General features: G+C 29.5%; 1 protein-coding gene and 1 long non-coding RNA gene across 2 annotated transcripts in view; one reads left to right on the plus strand and one right to left on the minus strand.

Moving 5' to 3' along the window:
• Positions 1 to 21,798, minus strand: part of LOC129967168 (hemocytin-like) — a 141,093-nt gene that overhangs the window by 47,915 nt on the left and 71,380 nt on the right. The window contains exons 35-45 of the mRNA XM_056081865.1: positions 19,955 to 20,107; positions 18,371 to 18,499; positions 16,242 to 16,589; positions 13,638 to 13,837; positions 11,453 to 11,621; positions 10,107 to 10,163; positions 8,926 to 9,063; positions 6,079 to 6,272; positions 4,873 to 5,014; positions 3,666 to 3,698; positions 2,304 to 2,485 (exon numbers count right to left, since the gene is read on the minus strand). Coding sequence (XP_055937840.1) covers positions 2,304 to 2,485; positions 3,666 to 3,698; positions 4,873 to 5,014; positions 6,079 to 6,272; positions 8,926 to 9,063; positions 10,107 to 10,163; positions 11,453 to 11,621; positions 13,638 to 13,837; positions 16,242 to 16,589; positions 18,371 to 18,499; positions 19,955 to 20,107 — 1,745 coding nt within the window. The remainder of the gene's footprint in view (positions 1 to 2,303; positions 2,486 to 3,665; positions 3,699 to 4,872; positions 5,015 to 6,078; positions 6,273 to 8,925; positions 9,064 to 10,106; positions 10,164 to 11,452; positions 11,622 to 13,637; positions 13,838 to 16,241; positions 16,590 to 18,370; positions 18,500 to 19,954; positions 20,108 to 21,798) is intronic.
• LOC129967169 (uncharacterized) overlaps positions 1 to 21,798 on the plus strand; it is a 100,736-nt gene that overhangs the window by 47,703 nt on the left and 31,235 nt on the right. The window contains exons 2-3 of the long non-coding RNA XR_008784355.1: positions 11,216 to 11,248; positions 18,942 to 19,100. This is a non-coding gene — a long non-coding RNA (uncharacterized LOC129967169). The remainder of the gene's footprint in view (positions 1 to 11,215; positions 11,249 to 18,941; positions 19,101 to 21,798) is intronic.

The following is a 21,798-nucleotide window of genomic DNA, read 5'->3' on the forward strand; positions in this document are numbered from 1 at the left end:
AGAACAATAAACAGTTATTTGTATTAAGTGAATAATTATGCATCGAATTACTTTTCCGAGTGCCAAAGGATTTAGCTTGATATTGTGAAATGAGGGGAATCGGCATAGAATAAAAAGAAAAAAGAACAGTAGGTAAAAAATGTCTGTTATAGAGGGGATGGAAGAATGATAAAAAAAGCAGAGAACAAAATAGTGCTAGTTTTTGAAAAACGAACGAAGAACATTGTAGGAGAGAATGATTGATTTGTAATAAGTATAAGAATAGCTGGAATAATATTAATGAACATATTTGGGATACCATTTTTTGAAGGCAGATTAATCGTAAAAATGTATAGTTTTGTGACGTGTGTGTAGCTAAGTCGTTCTCTTGGCCCTAGATGACGCTACTACAAAAACAAGAGACGCTCCCCCACCGGCTTAAAATCGCTGTCTTCGTAACAGCGGGCTTGTCCACAGCAAGTGCCATAAGAAACACCAACAACCACATGTATAGTTTAGATTATAAGAAGTCTTAGATGAATGATATAAATAAATGCTAGCCTCTTTCGGCGACTAGCTGTTCGCCTACCACCTTAATAGAAGTAATAAGTCCTGCCAATGAACTTTTATGAACAACAGCTTATTACACCAAATGAAAGTATTACTTTAAATTATGTTTGCACAATAAATACAGAGTATTCCGATTGTTATCTGCGCATATAAAGGAGCTAAATTAATTGGAGAAAACGGCCCAGTTTTTGAGGCTAGAAGCTGTTCAGCATGTTATCACTTGTAATGGAGGATGGAAAAGGGAAGGGCAGGACATATGACCAATAATGTCATATTTAAATATCAAGATCTTTCGTATGAAATAAAAAAAATGATATCCGTACAGTGATTAGAGCTGTGGTACTGAATTAAAAATTTTTTTTCAAATTATTTTAAATGTATTGATTGCAAGTAAGTAATGAAACATATGTAATTATACAATATAAAGAAGATAGATATTTCTTTCTTCTTATAACAGGCATTTTTTACATGATGTTTCCTTTCTCGCCAGTCAAAACTGACATGAAATTTAATAGTTTTATTATTATAAATAATTGTCGATATTTGAACAGCTTGCTCATATTCCATTAGGAAATAAATATATTTATGATGTTAAGACCTTTCTAGTTTCATTTTTATTATTAAAAATTTTAAAGCATATGAGAGGTTGCTATAAACATTTTATTTAACTTAGACAAATAAGATGCTTAAAACAATTACAGAATGATTTTTTTTTTGTACGATGAGTAACTTTGATTTTACTTGAATAACTGAATATTTTATTTTAATGGAGATTAAATTTTTACATACATAAGACTGCATTGAAAAACAGCTAGCATATTTTTTGATAGAAGTCTTGCTTATTGCGCAAAGGCCACAGAATCTTTCATCATTTCGCCATTTCTACACTTTTCATGGCAACAAAATATAGATATTATTATTTAACAGTAAGTAAATATCACACCTCTACTACAAATAGAATGTGTGTATGTGTTAACGTTTTACAAGATACTCACTTATAGAGTGAACCTTATCTAGAGTCATCAGATTTGACACAGATAATTTTAGAGGAGAAAATGTTTACTTCGGAGCAAATTTTGTAAAATTTTATTTAATAAAAAATTTAAGTGAGATTTTGGTGTCTTTCCAAGATAAATCACGAAAAACTGTTTGTGCACAAAATTCACTTTTAAACGTTGCAATTTTTTTAAAAAATTGCCCTTTAAATAGACTACATTTAGCTGTCTTAACTAAATTCTGTATTTCTGTCTGTAAACTCTTAAATTTTGGCAATCTTTAAAAAAAATATTTTTGTTTAATTTTCAAAAATTCGTTTTCATTACTCCGTCAAATATTTAATCATGTAATTTTTCTTCTTATGTTAAAAAAAAAAAGATTCTATTTAATATCTGTTGAGTTTGCACGAGGAATAATGAAAGAATTTACAGTACCGGGAAAGACAAAGCAGAGTTAAAAGATAGCGGAATCGGATAATAGTGATTTTAATAGCACTATAATGTCGTGGGATTTAACTATATTAAGACGGTTCAAGTAACTATACAAAATAGGTGAAGATCTATTAAAATAAACCAATCGCAATGTCTGTCACAGTTTAATGTCTAAAAACAGTTTGTTGAGAGAATCACGAACATCAACTCATGCATACGAGATTTATTGAAATTATATTTTCGGAAAACTAACTGTTTACTAAAGGCGGCTAATAACAAATGCTAAAGAGCGAAAGCATTGGATACTGAAACCTGTGAGATTTTTACCTGCACAAACTGATATTCATCCAGTTCTCCAGCCACCCAGCCACCGGCATGATCGTCGGTTTGAATTGTTTTGAGGCGAATGTATCGTTCGTCCGAGCTTGGATTTCGGTTGCTGGACGTGGTCACTTGACGGTCCTTTATGGTTCCATTGCGAAGACCCATTTCAGCAGTGCAAATAGGAGCTGTTAAGAGAAAAAGGTGAAGTTTTTATTTGTAGAAAGATATTTTTTAACTTTAAAATTATCTTTTAGGGCGATGGATATATTATTTGGTATTTTCCTACTTGTAAATCCATATAAAACGTATCAAATACAAATTGCTGACTTTGCCTTTGACTAATACAATTACTTTGCCCTTACTAAATACAATTTCATTTTTCGACAATTAAAGATACTTTGCGAAAGCACTTAATCAGACGGGAGAATGAACTATTTGTGCAATGGGCGCAAATTTTCAGACAAAACGTCATTTGTAAAATACCACAGATTTGCTGGATGCCAATTGTTAAACATGACACAGTTGTTGTTTGATAATCATGTTGTAACAGATGTTGGAATTAGTTTCAATTTAAGCTGGAAAGTTTATATTCAATGACTAAATGTAGAGTACTAATTAAGAATACCTGTTTATTACAGAATCTCACATATTTTAAATTTATTTTTGAGAAATTGATAGATGTTATAATTGATATAATACTATTGATATAAGGATTAACATAAATTTCAGTCAAATATTCGATGGATGACTTATTTTCATATCTATTTCCATGCCATTTAAAAAGGTTCTTATTAGTCTACGTTAATGCTCTTAAATGAAAACTCGATTTCAGATAATTTAGCAGAATTTCTCCTCTGCCAGAGAGCCCTCATTCAAATCTAAGTAGACTGAAATGATTTAGCAGATACTGCTACCCTGTATAACAACTTGTATTATATATATATTTGAATATAGTAATAAATAAGGATATATTCAATGTGACACCTACTATTAAATACTAATAAAAGCATTCAAATAAAGCTCTAAAAGAAACCATTCCCGAAGATTTGCAAGATTTAACTTTAGAATACCTTCAATGCAACAAGAAAATTTTTTCCTTATATAAAGTTGGCCGTTAATCGAAGATTACAGTTATTTTCATACTTAATTATTCTCAGAGTTTATTAATACTTTTAGAAAGGGATTCATTTGACCTTGTATATAAAACAATATTTTTTGACTAAAACATTCGACCCATTCGGGCTTTTAATTATTAGAAATGAAAATATAAAAATTTAAATACTTTTTAAATTAATCAAAGCTGTGATTTCAGAATCTTATCAAATTTTCATGATATTAGTTAAAACTTATAATACAACAACTTACCCGAAGTGGTGTAAACCGGAGGTGTAGTCATGCCTGCAATTGTAAATAAAGAATTTATTTCGCAAGAGAAATTTTAAAAAATTACTGAATTATTTCTATAAGCAAAAAAAAAAAAAAAAAAAAAAAAAGCTCCAAAACATTGTTGCTATATTTACACAATGTTGGTCGACACTTAGAATGTCGCATAACATTGTGAAGATATCGTACAGAATCTTGCGCTGATATGGAGTATTGGAAATTTAATTAAAAAGGATACAACATTCATCTTTTGAATAACTTCTAAAATAGTTGAATATTTTACAGTTTCAAGCAGTTATCGTTAGGCAGAAAAAACATCATAAAATTATATTACATAAATGTACCTAATCTTCTAATAGAGATCATGTGATACAAACAGCTAAGCCAATTTAACTTTGGAATTCATTATCAATCTTATATTTGTTGCTTGTAGTGTTACGTCATTGTAGTCACAGTACAGTTTAAAATTAGACGCCGATGCCATGCATAATCATGTTTGACATGCGATTGTAATATCACGTGAATCGACTTCATTCAATAAAATATATTTTTAATTAAAAAAAATATTATCAAAAAGCACTTTTCAATAAAAAAATTTCTATATGTAAGGATAATGCTTGTCTGGGTATTTTTTGTATGAATTTAAAGTTTTAATCCAATGAAATTCTGATAAAATTTGACACATGTTTGACACATGAGGTAAGAGGAGATTCATTGTAAATTTTTCAAAGTCCAAAAGATGATTAAAATATCAGTTAATTAAAAATGAAACAAATATTTGGGATTCTTCAGCTGTATCTGCTATAAATATACAAATTCTTAAAAACAATGAATAAAAACAGTGATTAAAAATAGAGTCAGTTTACATGGTAATTGTTCATGGCATCTAATATTAAATGTGAAGTTGCTTACAGTGTGATAGGGCATTTTTTATTTGTAAAAAAATAAGCATTGGATCCTGAGGTGAAATTAACAGGGTGCATTTAACTTGTATTAGGATTATTAATTATCTCTAATGTCTACTTATTCCATTAAAATAATCTCATATTTAAAAAAATATGTACTTTTTTCTTTATTTACACACTTTTTTAAACATTAAATTCAAAAATTATTGAAACTAAGGCAAATTTTAAAAATATAAATATTTTCTTAAAAATTGAATTAAATAAGAATAAAAATGACGAAATACCTTCTGCACAACCAAGTACATCAAATCTTAAAGCTATTTCTTTTTGGAAAGAGAGAGGCTGTATTCGTACAAAGCGAGCTTCAAATGGAGTATTGAAAACATGTTCTATGGGTGTTTGGCTGTCATAGTTTCCTGTAAAAATCTAGGAGAAACAAAAACAAAATGTCACAATATATATATATATATGAAATATGGTAGAAGTAATTTCAGTTAAAATAAACAATGTAACTGCATATTTAATTATAATTTTTCTTGGAGAATTTAAGAAGGATTTTGAAACATTGAACAGAAATATCAATATGTAATTTTAAAATTCTACTAAGAAATACTTGGGTAATTTTTTTAATAACAAATATCTCTGAAATAAAAATAATTAGATTTTTTGCTAATGTTTTGAAGCTATTCTTAAATAAAAATATCCGTTATGAATGAATTATAATTTGAGTTATTTTCTAAATAATTTTTTATCTATCCTTACCTAACAATTTAAAAAAATAAACAGACAATCCATTCTAATCGGGGTTTAATACCTAACCATTACTTAAATCACCATTGGAAATAGGAATATTCTTTCAGTTGGAAAAATGCTATGATGTAATGAACTCTTATATTGTTTGAATTGATTAATATGCAGCTAAAAAAATTACAATGTCTGTTTTTATACAATCTTCAGTTTTATGAATCGTATTTATCTAAATTTTCTTGAACTACCATCATTTTAATCAAAGAATTCTGAGAAAAAGTGGCCAAGGAGCAAATCTTTGAACATCTCTATTTTGAAACGATTTCCTCTAGGAAGATCCGTCAATTAAGGGATGCATCGAAGAATAGTTTTTTAGTTTAAAATAATGAAATTCAAAGCTTTATATCTCAATTAATTTTGGTTGTAAAAGAATGGTTTTTTTAAATGTTAATTTAGCATATTTTATTGCACACGATTACAGTAAATTTGATCAAGAAATTGTATTAAAATTTAGATTCCATAAATTTTCGGAAGTGCCTTTATTTATTCAAACAATATAAAACATAATTTTTTAAGAATTTTTTTTCATGTGTAATTACACTTCTATTTTTAATAGTTTTGAAATCATTCAGTGGACTATGATTAAAGTGAAGTTTTATATATTTCAAAGCTTTATATATTTGATATGCACTCTTTCCATAAAATAATAACTTTTCTCGAGCATTCGATTACAGTAACTTTACCTGTGGATTGTTACCGTCTTCAGTTACATAAGCATAAGCATTGCCGTCTCTACTGTAAAGTACTAAGTAAGACTTGACCCATTCCGGATGACCGTGTCGGCCTTTGGTTACAACACCGTAGATGGGCTGAATGAAGCCCAAGTCCACTTCAATGAACTGGCGATCATCAATTTGTCCGGCAATCCAAGCACCAGCTGAAATTTTTCATTATTAGTTCAATATAAATAATGTTTCAAAGTTCTAAACTAAAATAATGTTCTCGATATAAATAAGTCTCAATGTTCATATATTTAAAGTGATGATTTATTACAATCTTACGCATTGGATTTATTTTCTATTGTTTTTACGTACATTGCATAGTTACTTTTGTTAACTTTATCTTAATGAGGTTATCGACTTATAATAAATAAGTGACTGATTTGTATTCTAATATATTATATTAGAACTATTATGTTATATTGAAGTTTTGGTCTTGATTCCAAATATATTTAAGGAATGTATGCAGAGCACTTATTAGTTATTAGTTAGTGCAGTTTGAAATTCAAATTTTGTCTATTAGTTATTTTGATAAGTATTTTCCCCTTTCCTTTTAAAATATCTACCGTAGTATAAAATGATACCGAGTATTAATCTTTGTAGAAATATCCTGCAAATACTTAGTATTTAAAATCAGGCGCATTTTACATTTTTATTACAAATCTATACAATATCCCAATCAACACCAGAAAATTACAGATACTTATTTTTAAAAACACACATATTTTTTAAAATATAAAATATTGGATGATTATTATTGACCAAGAACATAGGGTAGTCCAAAAAACTGTAACAAATGTTTATTTTCCTAGGTATTGCACCTGGACATTCGATTGTAGTATTTCATTAAATTAAGTAGACAGCTGTACGAAAACACTTTGGTTTCTGTGAAGTTGATAGTAAAAATTTATCAGCCCCTATATTTTAGAAGTGTCAGTTAATAAAATGCTTTTCTTATATTCATTAATGCAAAGTTACGCTTCCACCCACAAAATTTGTAGAGATGTGCCTATTTTAAAATTCAAAAGAACTCATCACAATTTTAGATACAAGTATTTATTACATTCAAAATTCGATGTAAGCATTCATTATAACGAAATTTGGGAAACTGAACATTTAAGATATCCCAGAAGAATAGTGGAAAATCGAAAAAGGAAAGAAAATTCTTTTCTTGCAGTTGTTTGTCATGTTAAGTTTTCCAAAAGAATGACGTAGTTAGGTAACGAGGATCTTTTTGCCTTTAATCTTATAAGAAATAATGAATATCAATGATAATTCGAAATTGAATGAAATATTAATGATTTACTCATACATTTTATGTCATCATAATGTTAGCCCAATGCAAGAAGAATATAAAATCTCGTTATCGGAGTTGCTTGGTTTAGAATGGTTTAGCAATTGCCTATAACAAAATTCTTATTTCTCATGGCAAAATAAGTGTTACGAACCTGTGATGCGGCTTCCCAGCATAGTTGGTTCCATAGGAGGTCCTAGAGCTTGGCGACAAACTTGGCGGCGACTTTGGCGCCAAAATAGGTTATACCCGAAACATCTAGAATTTTCCCGACCCGTCCAGTAGGAACCGAGTTACGCCTCGAACGTTCCTGATTGGTTGAGAGGCTTCTAGCCCCGCCTCCTGAGACCTATAAAAGGAAGCAGTCCTGCCGCTGCCGAGTAGTGGTGAACCAGATCGGAGAGTCATAGTCGGAAGCGACAGAGTCGAGAGTAGTCGGAATAGACGGGGAAGAACTAGTCTTCCAGGGATAAGCGGAGCAGCGACGGAGTCAAGCTAGTGCTGAACTAAGCTGTGCGCTACTGTCTGCAGTAGAGTCTTGTTGTATGCTGCACGTCTCGGCTGAAGATAATCGTCTTCTGTGCTGTATATAGTTGTCGTCTTTGTGCTGTCCTGTGTCTTTGTGTAAATAAACGTCGTTATTTCATTTTCTACTGCCGCCTGCTGATTGAGCGTTCTCTACACCATATAACTCCCCCTATCCAAACGAACCCCGGAAATTTCGTAACATAAGGCTATGAGCGAGCTTGTTGAGTTATATATGCGTGTGGAGGGGAGAGGGGATGAGTACCTAGAAATAATAATTGACAGATTTTGTGAGATCCCTTTGCTAGTGATTGATCTTCCTATCTTCTTATTAAGGATGGACTTTTCAACGGTTTTTAATGTTCCATGCATATATTCTTCTTTTCTTAATTCCAAGAAAGGATTACTGGATCAATACGTCATTAAATATGGAATAGTACTTTTGGACTTATTTTCAAATAAACAAGGTAAATAACTAAAATAAAATAAGAAACGCCCAAAACAACTAAAAACGGCAAAACTCTTGATGAAAGGAAAGAAGTAATGATTTCAAGTTTAATCTCTAATAACCGAGTTTTTGACCATCCAAAATGATTTCGGACCAATCAGCTCATAATCGAGGTTTTTCTTCACACGGAGAAAGGTAGGCCAGTTGGAAGCTCAACAACAAGAGCGACGTAAAAAATACTTGCAATTGCTAGTCAACTAATAATGCGAAATGCAATATTTCTCTTTTTGATTACAGCGGTTATGCTTCCTATTATTCTTTGAAGAACTTTTTAAAAAGTGTGCTCCTATTTTGTGGAGAATACGTTATTGTATCAGGGCTTTTTAGTCTTTGTGCAGAAAAGTTTTATTCATTCTAACATTTCTAAATATACAAATTGTACCGTGGAATGTTTGTATCAATATTAAAAGATATGCTCTAAAGCATTTAATATTACATTAAAACAAAAATTATCGTAAAATTATGTTAACTCATATCTATTTACCGGATCTGGTTGTAGAAATAGAGCTCAACCTGGCACTTTGAGGTCCACTTTCAAAGTCTTTGCTCGTAGAAGCTTTGAGCTGACTATCTGGGACAGGCTTTGGTCCATCTATAGCGTTGTAGTATACAGTGCAAGGTTCTAGGATATAAAAAAAATGAAAAATATAATTTTAATAAATCCTTGAATTGAAAGTAAAGGATAGAAAGTGAATAACCCCAAAGAAAATTTCCTTTCCTAAATAATATTCCTAAAAAATAACTACAGCAAAAAATGGCTCATTCCAAGTTGAGGGGACCACAATAAAAATTTGATTTATCTAAAATCAAATTAAGAAAAATTGTTACAAAACCCACTATAAAATAAGAAAATAATTTTTTTATATTTCATAATTTAAACAATAATTTTCAAATAAATGTTAAGTGATTTTAATAAATGATTATAATTATATTTAAAAGCATTAATAGTTCTAAAAATTAAATTAATTAAAGAATTAATAATTAAGTAGTTTTAATAAATAATGCTAAAAATTTAAATATTTGGATAATAAAATTTCAAAATAAACAGTAGTCTTTTTTCTATAACGTTGAAAAAGTTAAACATGTTTATTAATTTTGAATAAAGCAAAGTATTAGATTCATTTCACAGGAGTAAAGTCCTGGTATGAATTTAAGGCGCTAAAATTTATTCACTGATGATTCACTATGAATATAAAATACGGATTATTTAACTAATGAAAGCAATTCATAAATAAAAATAATATTTTACACGATTAAATTTCAATGTCGGACTAATCAAAATGAATTCGTATTATAGCAGATATTTTAATTTTATGGGACTAGAAAAAAAATTCAAATGAACGACGAGATTGAATGAAAAATGCTCTAAAGAAACAAATTTCATTGCACAAGAAGAAAAAAATACAAAAATATCTATTTAATGAGCCTTTTATAAATCAAAGTATTAAAAATACTTCCAATTACGGAATATTTTATAATGTAATAAAAATAATCATACAAATATTAACATAAATTAATGCTTCCAAAGCATATCAATTATGAATTATCGATTGACTTATAGAGTATATATTAAACAGGAATTAATAGTTATATCAACATTTTATTAAAAAAATTCTGAAAAAAGTAATGAGTAATTATCATAAAATAAAAGAAGATTCAACGTACCAATATGAATAGCAGGAGTTGATATTTTTATCGGAGTAGGAGAAGGTGTGATTTCTTCTGTAAATGTGAAGAAAAAATTATTGAGTAAACGTAAAAAATTCCCAGCAAAAATAGTGAGTAAATATTCAAAATTTCATTTAAAAAATGAAATGAAAATTATTTTGTTAGATTGCATTTTTTCTAAAGTTAAACTCATCTTGATATTTATTGAGATGAACGCTCCCTTTTGAATCTACAGAAATGCTAACGGGGGGTGGGGGGTGACTTCGAAACTTTTGAACAGTGGTCAGACAATGATAGCAATCACTATAAATTTCCATACTGACAATAGTAAAGATGTTGATCCCCGAACAATGGCACATCAGGCCGATGCACATATTATTAATGCACATATCAGGCCGATGTACATTACAGATTTCATGTGAAATTATATTTCAAAAGTGTGTCAAAAAGAATAGTTGAATGGTAAATAAAAAAGCATATACTTTATGGTATCCCTTTTCTAATTCGAAGTACGGGATATATGCAGAATATCCACTGTAATTTAACTTATAAAACAAAGACTGAAAGTGTTGAATACAGTTTCATTTATTATTATGTTAATAAAGACTGTTCAGTTCAGTAATATTAACGTCCCGTTTTGAAGCAATACTAATGCTATTTTGGGACGGAACTCATAATTTTGAACCGTGTTCAAATGACGTGGACGACAACTGAGATGGCACTTCCTCTCTAATCTTCCGCACCACATCAGCAGGGAGACATTTGGCCCCAACAGATTTAATGTACACCACTCGCTTACATTACTGTTCTTCGGTGGAATTAGGTCTCAAATGTGAAGTCCTCCGGTTCCGAAATCATGACCTTACCACCAGGTCATCGTGGTCCATTAGCAAAGACCGAAAAAAAAAATATTAGAAAAGGGGTTATTCACTGAAGTCCAAGAAAATTTGGTCTGAAGAAGCCGAAGACTGTTTGGACATGGGACTGAAATATTATCATAAAACAATCCATATTGAAAAATACTATCTTTGTAATAAAACACATATTCTTCTCTATTTCCCAATAAAAATTTCAGTTTGTATTTTATTTTGTTCTTTTTTTCGCAGGCAGTTCCATCTTAGGGCATCACTATCAATGACGTAAGTTATATTCTTTCTTTTTTATAAACAGAAAATGAAAATTTGACATTTTCTTACTTGCATATCTAATCTCTGAAATAAAAATTGTGTAAATCTTTTTACTTCCCACATGTGATTCTATTTACAATTGAAAAAAATTGATATAACAGATCTCAGAATAAGACAATATTTCTCATTTCTGTTTTGCTTTTCGTATGAACTTACCACAAGCGCAGTAGTATCGTATTTTGTAATCTTTGCAAATTTTTGATTCTTGATCTTTTCCTCTGCAGCGGAATCCTCCTTTTACACTGCAAGTCAGTTTATTATCCCCAGTTTCTGTATAAAAGAGGTCAGTTACAGCTTCACGACATTCTATTTCAGTTATTATACCCTGAAAGCAAAAGAGAGACGTATGATATATATCTAAATATTGGTGAATTTTCTCAAAATAATTCTCGGGATAGTAGAAGTGAGTTCATACGCACCCATAATTATTATATACCTTTTTAGACAGGAATTTTAACATCAAATTATATAATTCCACGTAAAAAAGGAGTTAAATAATTTTGAAGGTGTTGTTCTCAAAAAGAATCATCCTTTCTTATTTATTAAAATGATTATTTTGTTTCTTTAATAAATTGAAGGAAGAATTAAAAAAATATTCCTATCGCTTTGTATTAATTTAAAAACAAGTTTCAAAGCGGAAATTCATATATAAATGTAGTTTCTGAAATGTGTCATTCCACCTGGATGTATTTGTTTTAATTCAAAAATGAAACCAATGAGAGTAGTCGTCCCTAAACTTTCTCGCATGCTTTCTAATAAACTCGTCATGCCAGACTTTGACGAGCCAATTCCTTACATGGCATTGGGGTACAATAGTTACGAAATATTAACTTTCAGCGTGAATTTAGCATTTTTACTGAATCCTTGGCGAGTTATTTGGCGATTAATCAATGGCGTGCGGTTAAAAGTAACCAAAAATCGAATTTGAGCTTTAGACACGTTTTTCACAATCCATTGAAACAAAGATTTGACATAAAACTGCATTTGTAATCATAAAATTACATATCTAATTTGATATATTTAAATCACTGCGTTTTTGAATTATCGTGTTTACATGTTTCTAAAGTACAGACCGACAGACAGTCAACCTGTGATTGATTTTGATTACACTTTGATAGGTATCTACACTATAGATGTTAAATCTGTTAATTTATCTATCTAGTTGTCTATCTATCTATCTGTTAATTTATCTATCTAGTTGTCTATATCTGTTAATTTATCTATCTAGTTGTCTATCTATCTATCTGTTATTATCTATCTATTAACTTATCTATTTATTTATCTATCGAATTTTATCTATCTAGCTCTCTTCATTTTGTAATTATTATGTTAGCTTATTTTCGAACAGCCGGGCAGATGAAATTTCTCAGAAAAGATTTTACTCAAAATTTGATAGAATTGTGAAAATCTGGTGCAAAGACCGTATACTAAATTTCGTCCGTATAGCTCAAAACACTTTTGAGTTATTATTGTCACAGAACAGACAGACGGGCGGACATTTTCCAAAACGTGGAGATTTCTATAAACAATTACTGCATTAATTATAAACAATTGCTATTATTTTGACAATTACTGTTCTCTCTCTATATTACGTATACGAGAAAGTAAAAACGAATCTTGTTTGAAAATGAAATCAGTAGCAAATTTAAAATACATTTGTGATATCGTTCTTTATTACATCAGATTTTGTTTAGAAAATATAAATGTATTTTATTTCAGACGCAATAAAATCTTTTAGAAAGTAGAACTCAGATTGTGATACAAATTATATTTATAAGCCATTTTAGTGCAGATGTGGTGCAAACGATACTTTGAATATATTTATTATAATGATAGTTGAAGACTGAATTTCTTACCAAACGAAGAGAAAAAAAAAATAGGATTGAAAGAATTAATAGGTGAAAAAAGAAGAAAAGAACAGAACATCGGATAGAACTATTAAGTGCGATTTGATTTTAGTATTGGAATAATACTTTTTTTAAATATTGGATTTTGGAATAAACGTATTGTGACTAAGAGATACTATAGATAAGAGGCAGTATAATATTTTGATTTATAGAAAAAATATTTATAGACAGGATTTGTAGATGTATAGGCAAATTTAGATATGAACATAATATAATAAAATATGAGGAAACATATGCAAACATATGTTCCAAGACCGCATCATAATAGATAAATGATCTTATATTTCCATATATTTATATTCATCCGTTTTCAGGTTTTACTTATTTCTCATGAAAAAAAGTATATTGTTCATAATCAGAGAAGTATTGCCAAATCAGGCTTTTGCATGGAATATTGAGGAGAAAAAAATATATATATTGATGAAGAAAATTACTTCTAAGCAAAATTTGTAGTCTCTTCTCAGCTTCACTGGAGTGACAACTTCTCTATCACCCGGGATAAAAGTACCTCCACCTTTGACACCGGTTTTAGTGCCAGACTTTCCAGCGTTCGGGTGATGGTCATTGATCCATGGTGACCAATAGGAGCATGATTTAAGAAGGGGAGGTTCGGTCGTTGTTATAGGTATTTCATCTGTTAATAAATAGACAGTCATAAGAAAAAATATAAGAAAATATGATTTTGGAACAATATGAAATTATTACTGTAGGAATAGTGCTGGTTTGTGAATACTGTACACTAAGTTCATAAAGTCAATAGTTTCAATGCTGAAATACCGTGTAATTCATTGAATTTACGCTATAAAAATCTTGACCACTTTATTTTTACTAATACTTGAATATTGTTGTTGTTTCCGTTTTCTTCAAAACATCCAAAATACTAACAGCCATTTTCTAGTCCTTTGAAAAGTAAAAATTGAATCCATAATTCATAGACATCTATATTTGCATTCAATACTGTACTACATTCAAAGGATATTTATTCCGCCCACAGAGGTCATTGAAAAATTCTGTTTAACCCTTTAAAGGGCCATTTTTTTTCTAGTCATATTATGTTAAAATATTTTTAGGCTTGAAATTAGAATAAGAAAAGGGTTTCATTTAGCTAATTAGATAAATTTAATCTGATTAATTAATTAATTTGGTTAATTAATAATTAAGTATCAAATCAAGACACATCATTTTGTGTAAAATAAAGAACTAAAGCATCTAAGTTCCTGTCTTTCTAAAAAAATTTGTCAGAACGTATGCCAACCTACATAATTTCATACAAAGATTGATAAATTTGGTGGGAAGCATACTTCCCACGGCTCTAGAAAGGGCTAATATGGAGAAGAAAAATATCAAACTTTTATTTCACATAAAAGTATCTGAAATGGTGAGATTCCTTTTATTTAATCCTAAAGCTTATTCTATCCTATTTTGTTAATTATAAGTTAGCATATGTTTTATTCTCGAGTCAAATCATGTGCTGCATACATATGAAAAAGAAAAACGAGCGAAATTTATTTCTTTAAATGGATAATGCGGGGCTTTAAATATCAACATTTCCAAGATAATTATATTTAAGTAAAATTCATATTTCTAAGTCAATAATTTTAAGATACCTGCACATCGCTTAATAATTGCAAAATGTTTTAATATTCCTTTCGAAAGCTTTTACGGTTATTTAACATATATATAATGTGCACAATATATTTAATGCATATCACTATTACTTGTTTATGATTCAGAATTACATCATTCTGTGTAAAAACTGAGGAAAAAAGAATTTAAAATCTTGTATATGGTGATTGGTTTTAAATAACAGATATTTTCCTTTTAAAAATTGCATAAGAATAAAAAAATTATTATTTGCAGAAAACTATTAGTATTAGCTCATTAAAAAATAAAAATCATTATTAAATTCATCATTTGCTTGTGGCAATTTATAATGCACATTCTCGATGATAGAGAAGTTGGGCAAATTTCATTCATTATTTCAAACAATGATTTTGATATGAAATATAAAATATCAGACTCAAGGTCATAAAAGTTTAGAACTAATGAATGAAAGCATTATTAGCAAAAGATCCCCTCTAGTTACTTAAAATTTTATACAAACACAGACAAATCAAAAGTTTGTGGGAATGGATAAGAAAATTATTGCTATTTTTCATCATCTGAGAAGAAGCGCTGGTTATTTGAAGCTTTAATCTCTCTAGAATCATGCTAATGACTCAAGAAGGTGTCTGATATAGGAAAAGTAATGTAATAAAAATGCAGCCAACACCTTTTATATCATATCTCTTTCTCAAACGATTCGCAAGATACAACTGAGATGTGCGGAAATTGGTGCGACTTCGGTCTGCTGGTACAGAAAGGAATTTACAGTTTTATTGATGCAAAACCTCATCCGATTATAATAAATACTCGCAGGATGGAATAGGTCATTTGTAGATATCGCGAACGAACAATCAAATGCTACAACTTTCACCACTACCCTTGCGAATTAAAACAATCGATTATATTTCTGCGGATTTAATTTTGAATATTTTTCTGTGCTTTTAAACTGCCATTTTTTAAAAAAATCTATAACACTTATCAGACACATTAAAATTTCTTGGAATATATGTATGTGTGGGAATGATTAATAATCATATTCCCCTTAACGTGTGAGTTTTATATCCATCACAATTCTTTTTTAGGTAGCTCTCGGTTGTAACGGAGACCAAAAAGCGCCAAGAAAATATGTCGCCAATTTGGCGATTTCAGTTGTAAAATTATATAGCATCTGATTCGCAAATGATTTGATCTATATTTATGCACATATTTATTAAACATATATTTATACACTTGAGTATTATTTTTATAATTTGATGAAATTTTTTTGGTGCTTTTTGATCGCAGTTAAAAACCGACAAGTAACCTTTTTTATGACAAATTTCGCTGTAGACGTTTCAATTCAAAAATCTAATTTCTTCCTAGTTTTTCATTTGTCATTATACTCGGGAACATTCGCCATATAATAATGTTAAAAATCACAAATTCATCCTTACATGGAACGACAGTCGATATCGGACAGTCACAGAAGAATCTGACTTCATAATCCCAGCAATACTCTTGTTCACCCAGGGATTCCTGTCTGCAGATTACGCCAACCTGCAAATCGCATTCTACACCGCGCTGAAGCAGGCCCGTTTCCAGCGAACCAGCTTTACGGCATTCGATGGCCGATATCATGTCGTTGGCACAGAAGATGTGATTCACTCTTGAACTTTGGATGCTTTCGTAGTCCCCTCTGCCGTCAGGATAGTGATTATTGAACCATTCGGTCCAACCGTAAAGGCATTCTCCTGGTTCCAGTGTTGGAGGAGGGATTGTTGTTGTCGGAGGTGGCAAGGTTGCTGTAACAATAAAGATTATTGAGAAAATTTTATAATTTGCAGTAAAAATTCAAATTAATAGTAATAAATTTTTTCAAAGAATGATCGTGTATCAGTATTGACAGTATTGTAAGGCAAAGTTACCAAAATAATAGGTAGTAAAGCTACTTCAGAACAAAATTCAACATAACTTTTCTCTCAAACATAAATGCTTTGTTACTTGTTAAGTTCACTGCAAACAATGATTAAACGTAAAGATAAGTTCTTAACGTAGCTTTATCTCAGTGTCCTCAAGGTTTCTTTTTTAAGCCAATTGTCTTACAGACATGTTTAATCTTTTTATATTAGAAACCTCAAAATTCAAAAAGGTCATAAAATGCTATAAATTCTATTACAAAATGATTGCGAGATCGAAAAGTAGACTGCTATTTAACGGTTTTATTTTACAGGAAGCCAGTCTCCCCCAAACACTCTCTAATAATATATTTGTGTATTAATAAACGTATGCCATTGGCGAAGAATACTTACTAAACAGCCTATCAGAATGGGATCTTTGGTTATTAATCGCGGAGGTGCAGTTAATAATTTAAAAAAAAAAGCAGCAAAACACCAAGACCTTTGGATGCTGTTTCGACCAAATGAAACTGATATTTGACACAGTACTATAACTGTAGACCGACTTTCATATATTTTAATCATAATATTTTTGAATTATCACATTTAAGTACTTTTGAACGAACATATAGACAGACAGTCAACCCTTTAATTTCAAATTTAATAAGTCCCTGCAGATGTTAAATCTGTTTATCAAATTTTATCTATCTAACTCTTTTCATTTTATAGTCATCATGCTAACTTACATTCGAACATTTGAAAGAAATTCCGAATTAGAAAAAAATGTACACATTACTACATATACCAAATCGCATCCATCTAGCTCAAAAGCATTTTTGGTTTATGGTGCTCACAGGCAGAAATAATTCCAAAAATGTGCTTCTCGGACTGGGGAAATCTAAAATGTGGAGATTCGTCAAAACTTCGAGTTCGAATTTTTTCATGATTACAATATTTTCTTTTAGTATATTTCGTATACTAGAAAGTAAAAAATTAAGTATGAGTAAATAAGTTAGTAAATAAAGAATTATTCAAATTCTTCAAATCAAAATAGAAAATAAATAATTATTTATGCATTTTTACATGATTTGCAATTTCTTTCCATGATAGAAAATTTAATTTTTCTGGAAATATTACGGGGAAAATGATTTTTTTTTATTCGGTGAAATAAATAAAAATGGAGATGAAAATGACGGATTCAGTTAAAATCAACAGGATTTTTAGATTATTGATATTTGTATTAAAAATGTAGCTGAGTTTAATAAACAGAGTCTATAAAGAAGCACCTTCATAAGAATTATTTTCGAATAACCATTATTATTATGGGTTTTAAGACTGTTCTAACTTATTTAAAAAAATTATATATATATATTATTTGTTATATTATATATATTTTATTTGTTATATATATAACAAATAAAATTTTAAAGCAATGAAAAATTTTAATTTTATGATATCAAATATTTCCGTATTTTATCTCCTAGAATAAATTTATTTTGGTTTTCATATGCAATTTTTTTGCATCAATAAAATTCTGATGATTAAAGAATATTTTTTAATTTTAATAACTACACAAATTTCTTATGAAATTTAAAAATTCTCGAAATTAAAAATTTTTTAAATCTCTTCTTTCACTAAATATGTCTTGATAATCGAATAATTACCAAGATGAAAATTAAAGTACTTACGGCACGGACAGTAGAATCGTATTTCATAATCGTAACAGCCATCCGGTTCGTTTTCTTTATTAAAGCAGACCAGGCCAGTTTGCAGGTCACATTTTACATTCTGGCCAACATCAGATGGTTTTTGTTGAGCTTGAAAACAAATGGAAATGTATTATTATTATTTTTCAATGTCTACCGAATTTATTAATGATTTATCAAACATTTTTGAATAAACCTACATTGAAAAAAATCACAAGATTCTACTTTCTATCCGAACATTACTATAATGCTTTTCAATATAAAGTTATATTATGATCTCAGAATACTAGTCTATGATTAAAATGAATTTCAAGACTAGCTCGAGAATAGTCAATAGAGATTATTTTATGTTAATGTGCTAGTAAATATTCCTAAAAAGAAACTAGATTGTTTCATTTTGAAATGTAATATGAATATTATTTGAAAAGAATGCTAGTTACTTGCCAACAAAATTTTTATTGTTTTTTATTAATATTAATAAAGTTGCATTATTTATTATTTCATTTTAATTTGGCTATTTGGTAACTTGTGTCGCGCATTTCAATGTGTTTAGATTGCATTCCCGAGGACAGAACCCGTGATGTTAGGGTCCGTAGCCATGCAACGTAACCACTAGACAAAAGTGATCACCCTTGTCCAGAGGCTGTTAACTGGCTTATGAAGATACCACCACAATATTCCCCCACCAGTGAGTCGGCAGAGAGATGATACGGTACGTGAAATTATATTCATATACTTTATTATATTTGATTGTTTAAACTAGACGATGCGAAACAAAAAGAAACAACCATTAATTCATTAACTGTACGCAATAATTATTTGAAAATCATTTATCCAGGATTAGTTAAATAAAAATTTAACTCAATTAAATAAATTTTAATGTTTATGGATGGTATGCAATTTCAGTATCTAACAATAACATTGACTTAAATGACTTAATTATTTTTAAGCTGAAAATTATGATACTTCAATGTAAGAGATTTTTCCCCCATACATAACTCTGTAAAAATTGAAACAGACTTTATCAACCATACTGGTTGTTTTTTGTCGCGGTAAAGAATGAGATTCCCTCGCTAGTCCCACTAGTGTTCATTAGTAAATTCTTCAAGAGCATTATAAATAATAACTGGAATTGACGGAGAATTTTTGGAGAATTTCTCTTCTTAGATATTTGGATATGCTTCCAAAGTTACTCGAATATGCCGGTAATTAATAGTAGTTCAACAATAGTTAAATTCTATGAGTATTATTTTCCATAAAGTGTAAGTTACAGCTGCCATTATGTCAATGTTAAAATAACTAAACGCCATTAATTGAATAGGAGACACCCGGCTTTTAATTTTGTTACTTTTTACCTTTATCTTATAATATCTTTTAATTTTGTTACCTTTATCTTATAATACCTAGAAAATTCCATGTAGTTATTCCAAAAAAAGGTGATATCCAGCTCATTTTAGCTCTGAATCACATCTGCCTTAGTGAAACAGTTTAATATAAATTTATTTATTTGAAAAATTGATTAAATGTTTACTAAAAACTAAAGTAAAGTGGTAGGCAATGCCATACTTGCAATTGTGCGACATTCTATCTTGATGGGATCAGCGCAAAATTCAAAGACTTTCCTAAATTCGCTGATCTTTTCGAGATCACCTGGACCTTCTGGATAGTCTATGCTTTCCCACTTAGTCCAGCAGTCTGGCTGCTCAATGTTTTCGATAACTGAAATAAAAAATAATCAGCATTATAAATTATCAAAACAAACCAATCTTAATAATAAATTATAGTTATTATATTCTAATAATTACTGGCATTTCATCCATTCTGTCTTCAGAACTTTGAAACCCTTTGATGTTATTATTAATATTTTGTTAAATTTATCAACTTTTCACCTTTGAACGTTTGATAGTACGATACTAATACAAATGGAATTATTTGGCAATGACTTCTTGCAAAGAATGTGAAAAAAACATCCTTTCTCAAAACCTTATAGTATGATAAAACACGATTCTGTTCAAAGTTGAAAAAAAAAAAAAAAAAAAAAATGAAGACGAATGCTGCATTTTTTCATCATTGAAAATGCAGTCAAGTCTTAACGAGATTCTTCAAGAAGGCAAATTTCTGACCTGTTCCATTTTGCTTTTTCAATTTCCCAATCCAAATATTTCTTATTAATTTAATATCTATGCAAGTAGTTTTTAAATAGCAAATATCATGGTAATTGAAATAATACAATCCTTCATTGAAGATTACCTTCAACAGAATAGGGTATATTGTATGGAATTATGTGGTATATTATGGGAAATGTTTTTAATTTAAAGATAATTTCAACAAAATGGTTTTAAAAGTGATTATCTTCTTAATGCATTATATCTAAGCGAATGTAAAATTGGCCAGGAATGCAGAATTATAAATCATTCCACCAAATGAAAATTGAAAAAAAAAAAATAGTAAAATGATTTATAAGCAAATTTGTATCACAAAATCTGAGCATAATGTTCTGAAATTAAAAAAAAAAAAATTGATTTTCGCTTATATGTTCGAGTGCTTATGAGTCGTGTGCTTTTTAATCGTGTAGCATATTTTATGACATGGAGGTATCAAAGCCATGATTTCTTGCATTATTTACATATAAGAAAATAATGAAAAAGAACTGGTATTAAATATTAAGAAAAAAATTGACTAATTTGAAAAGACAAATAAATATTTTCTTCGATGTCCTGCAATTTTTAAATATCTATATTAGCCTCCTTCAGCGACCAGATGATCTTCCATCATATTAAACCGATTAATATGGCGAGCAATTATTTGGTTGAATAACAACTTTGGCGAGCCCCATTTTATCATAGCAAAAGAAGATATTATTCTATATTATACTTCCAATATAAACATGAGCCTTCTGAATAATTAACAATGCTTGAAAATTGACGAAATCTGTAAAGTTGTGGTTATACTCTGTCTTTTTTTTTTTTTTTTTTTTTTGCAAATCTTTTTACGATAGAGGATAATTCTACGTAAGTGACTAGTGATCATCTACCTAGTAGAAGCAAGGAACTTTCATAGATATGAAAATGGGTCAAATGGGTAGATGCATTGTCAATTTTTATATCCGTCAAACGAAATACAAGAAAAATATTTGAGATTTCTGTTGAAAATTGAGATACGAACGGTATTGTTGTAGGCAGACTGATATTGATGACGTATCTAGGAATCATAAAATTTCTTACAAAATAAAAAGTAGTGAAACTGATACAGACGTTGTAGCCGGTGGACACAGACGAGGGTTTTTTTACCATAGAAAATGCAGAATGAAGTAGTGTTTTTGATATTTCTCATGAAAATGGAAAGAGGGAGGGGGGAGCAAATAGTCATTCATGATATAAATCGGACTCATGCTGTGTCATATAAAATAA

Source organism: Argiope bruennichi, chromosome 4 (assembly GCF_947563725.1).
Source record: "Argiope bruennichi chromosome 4, qqArgBrue1.1, whole genome shotgun sequence".
NCBI lineage: Eukaryota > Metazoa > Arthropoda > Arachnida > Araneae > Araneidae > Argiope > Argiope bruennichi.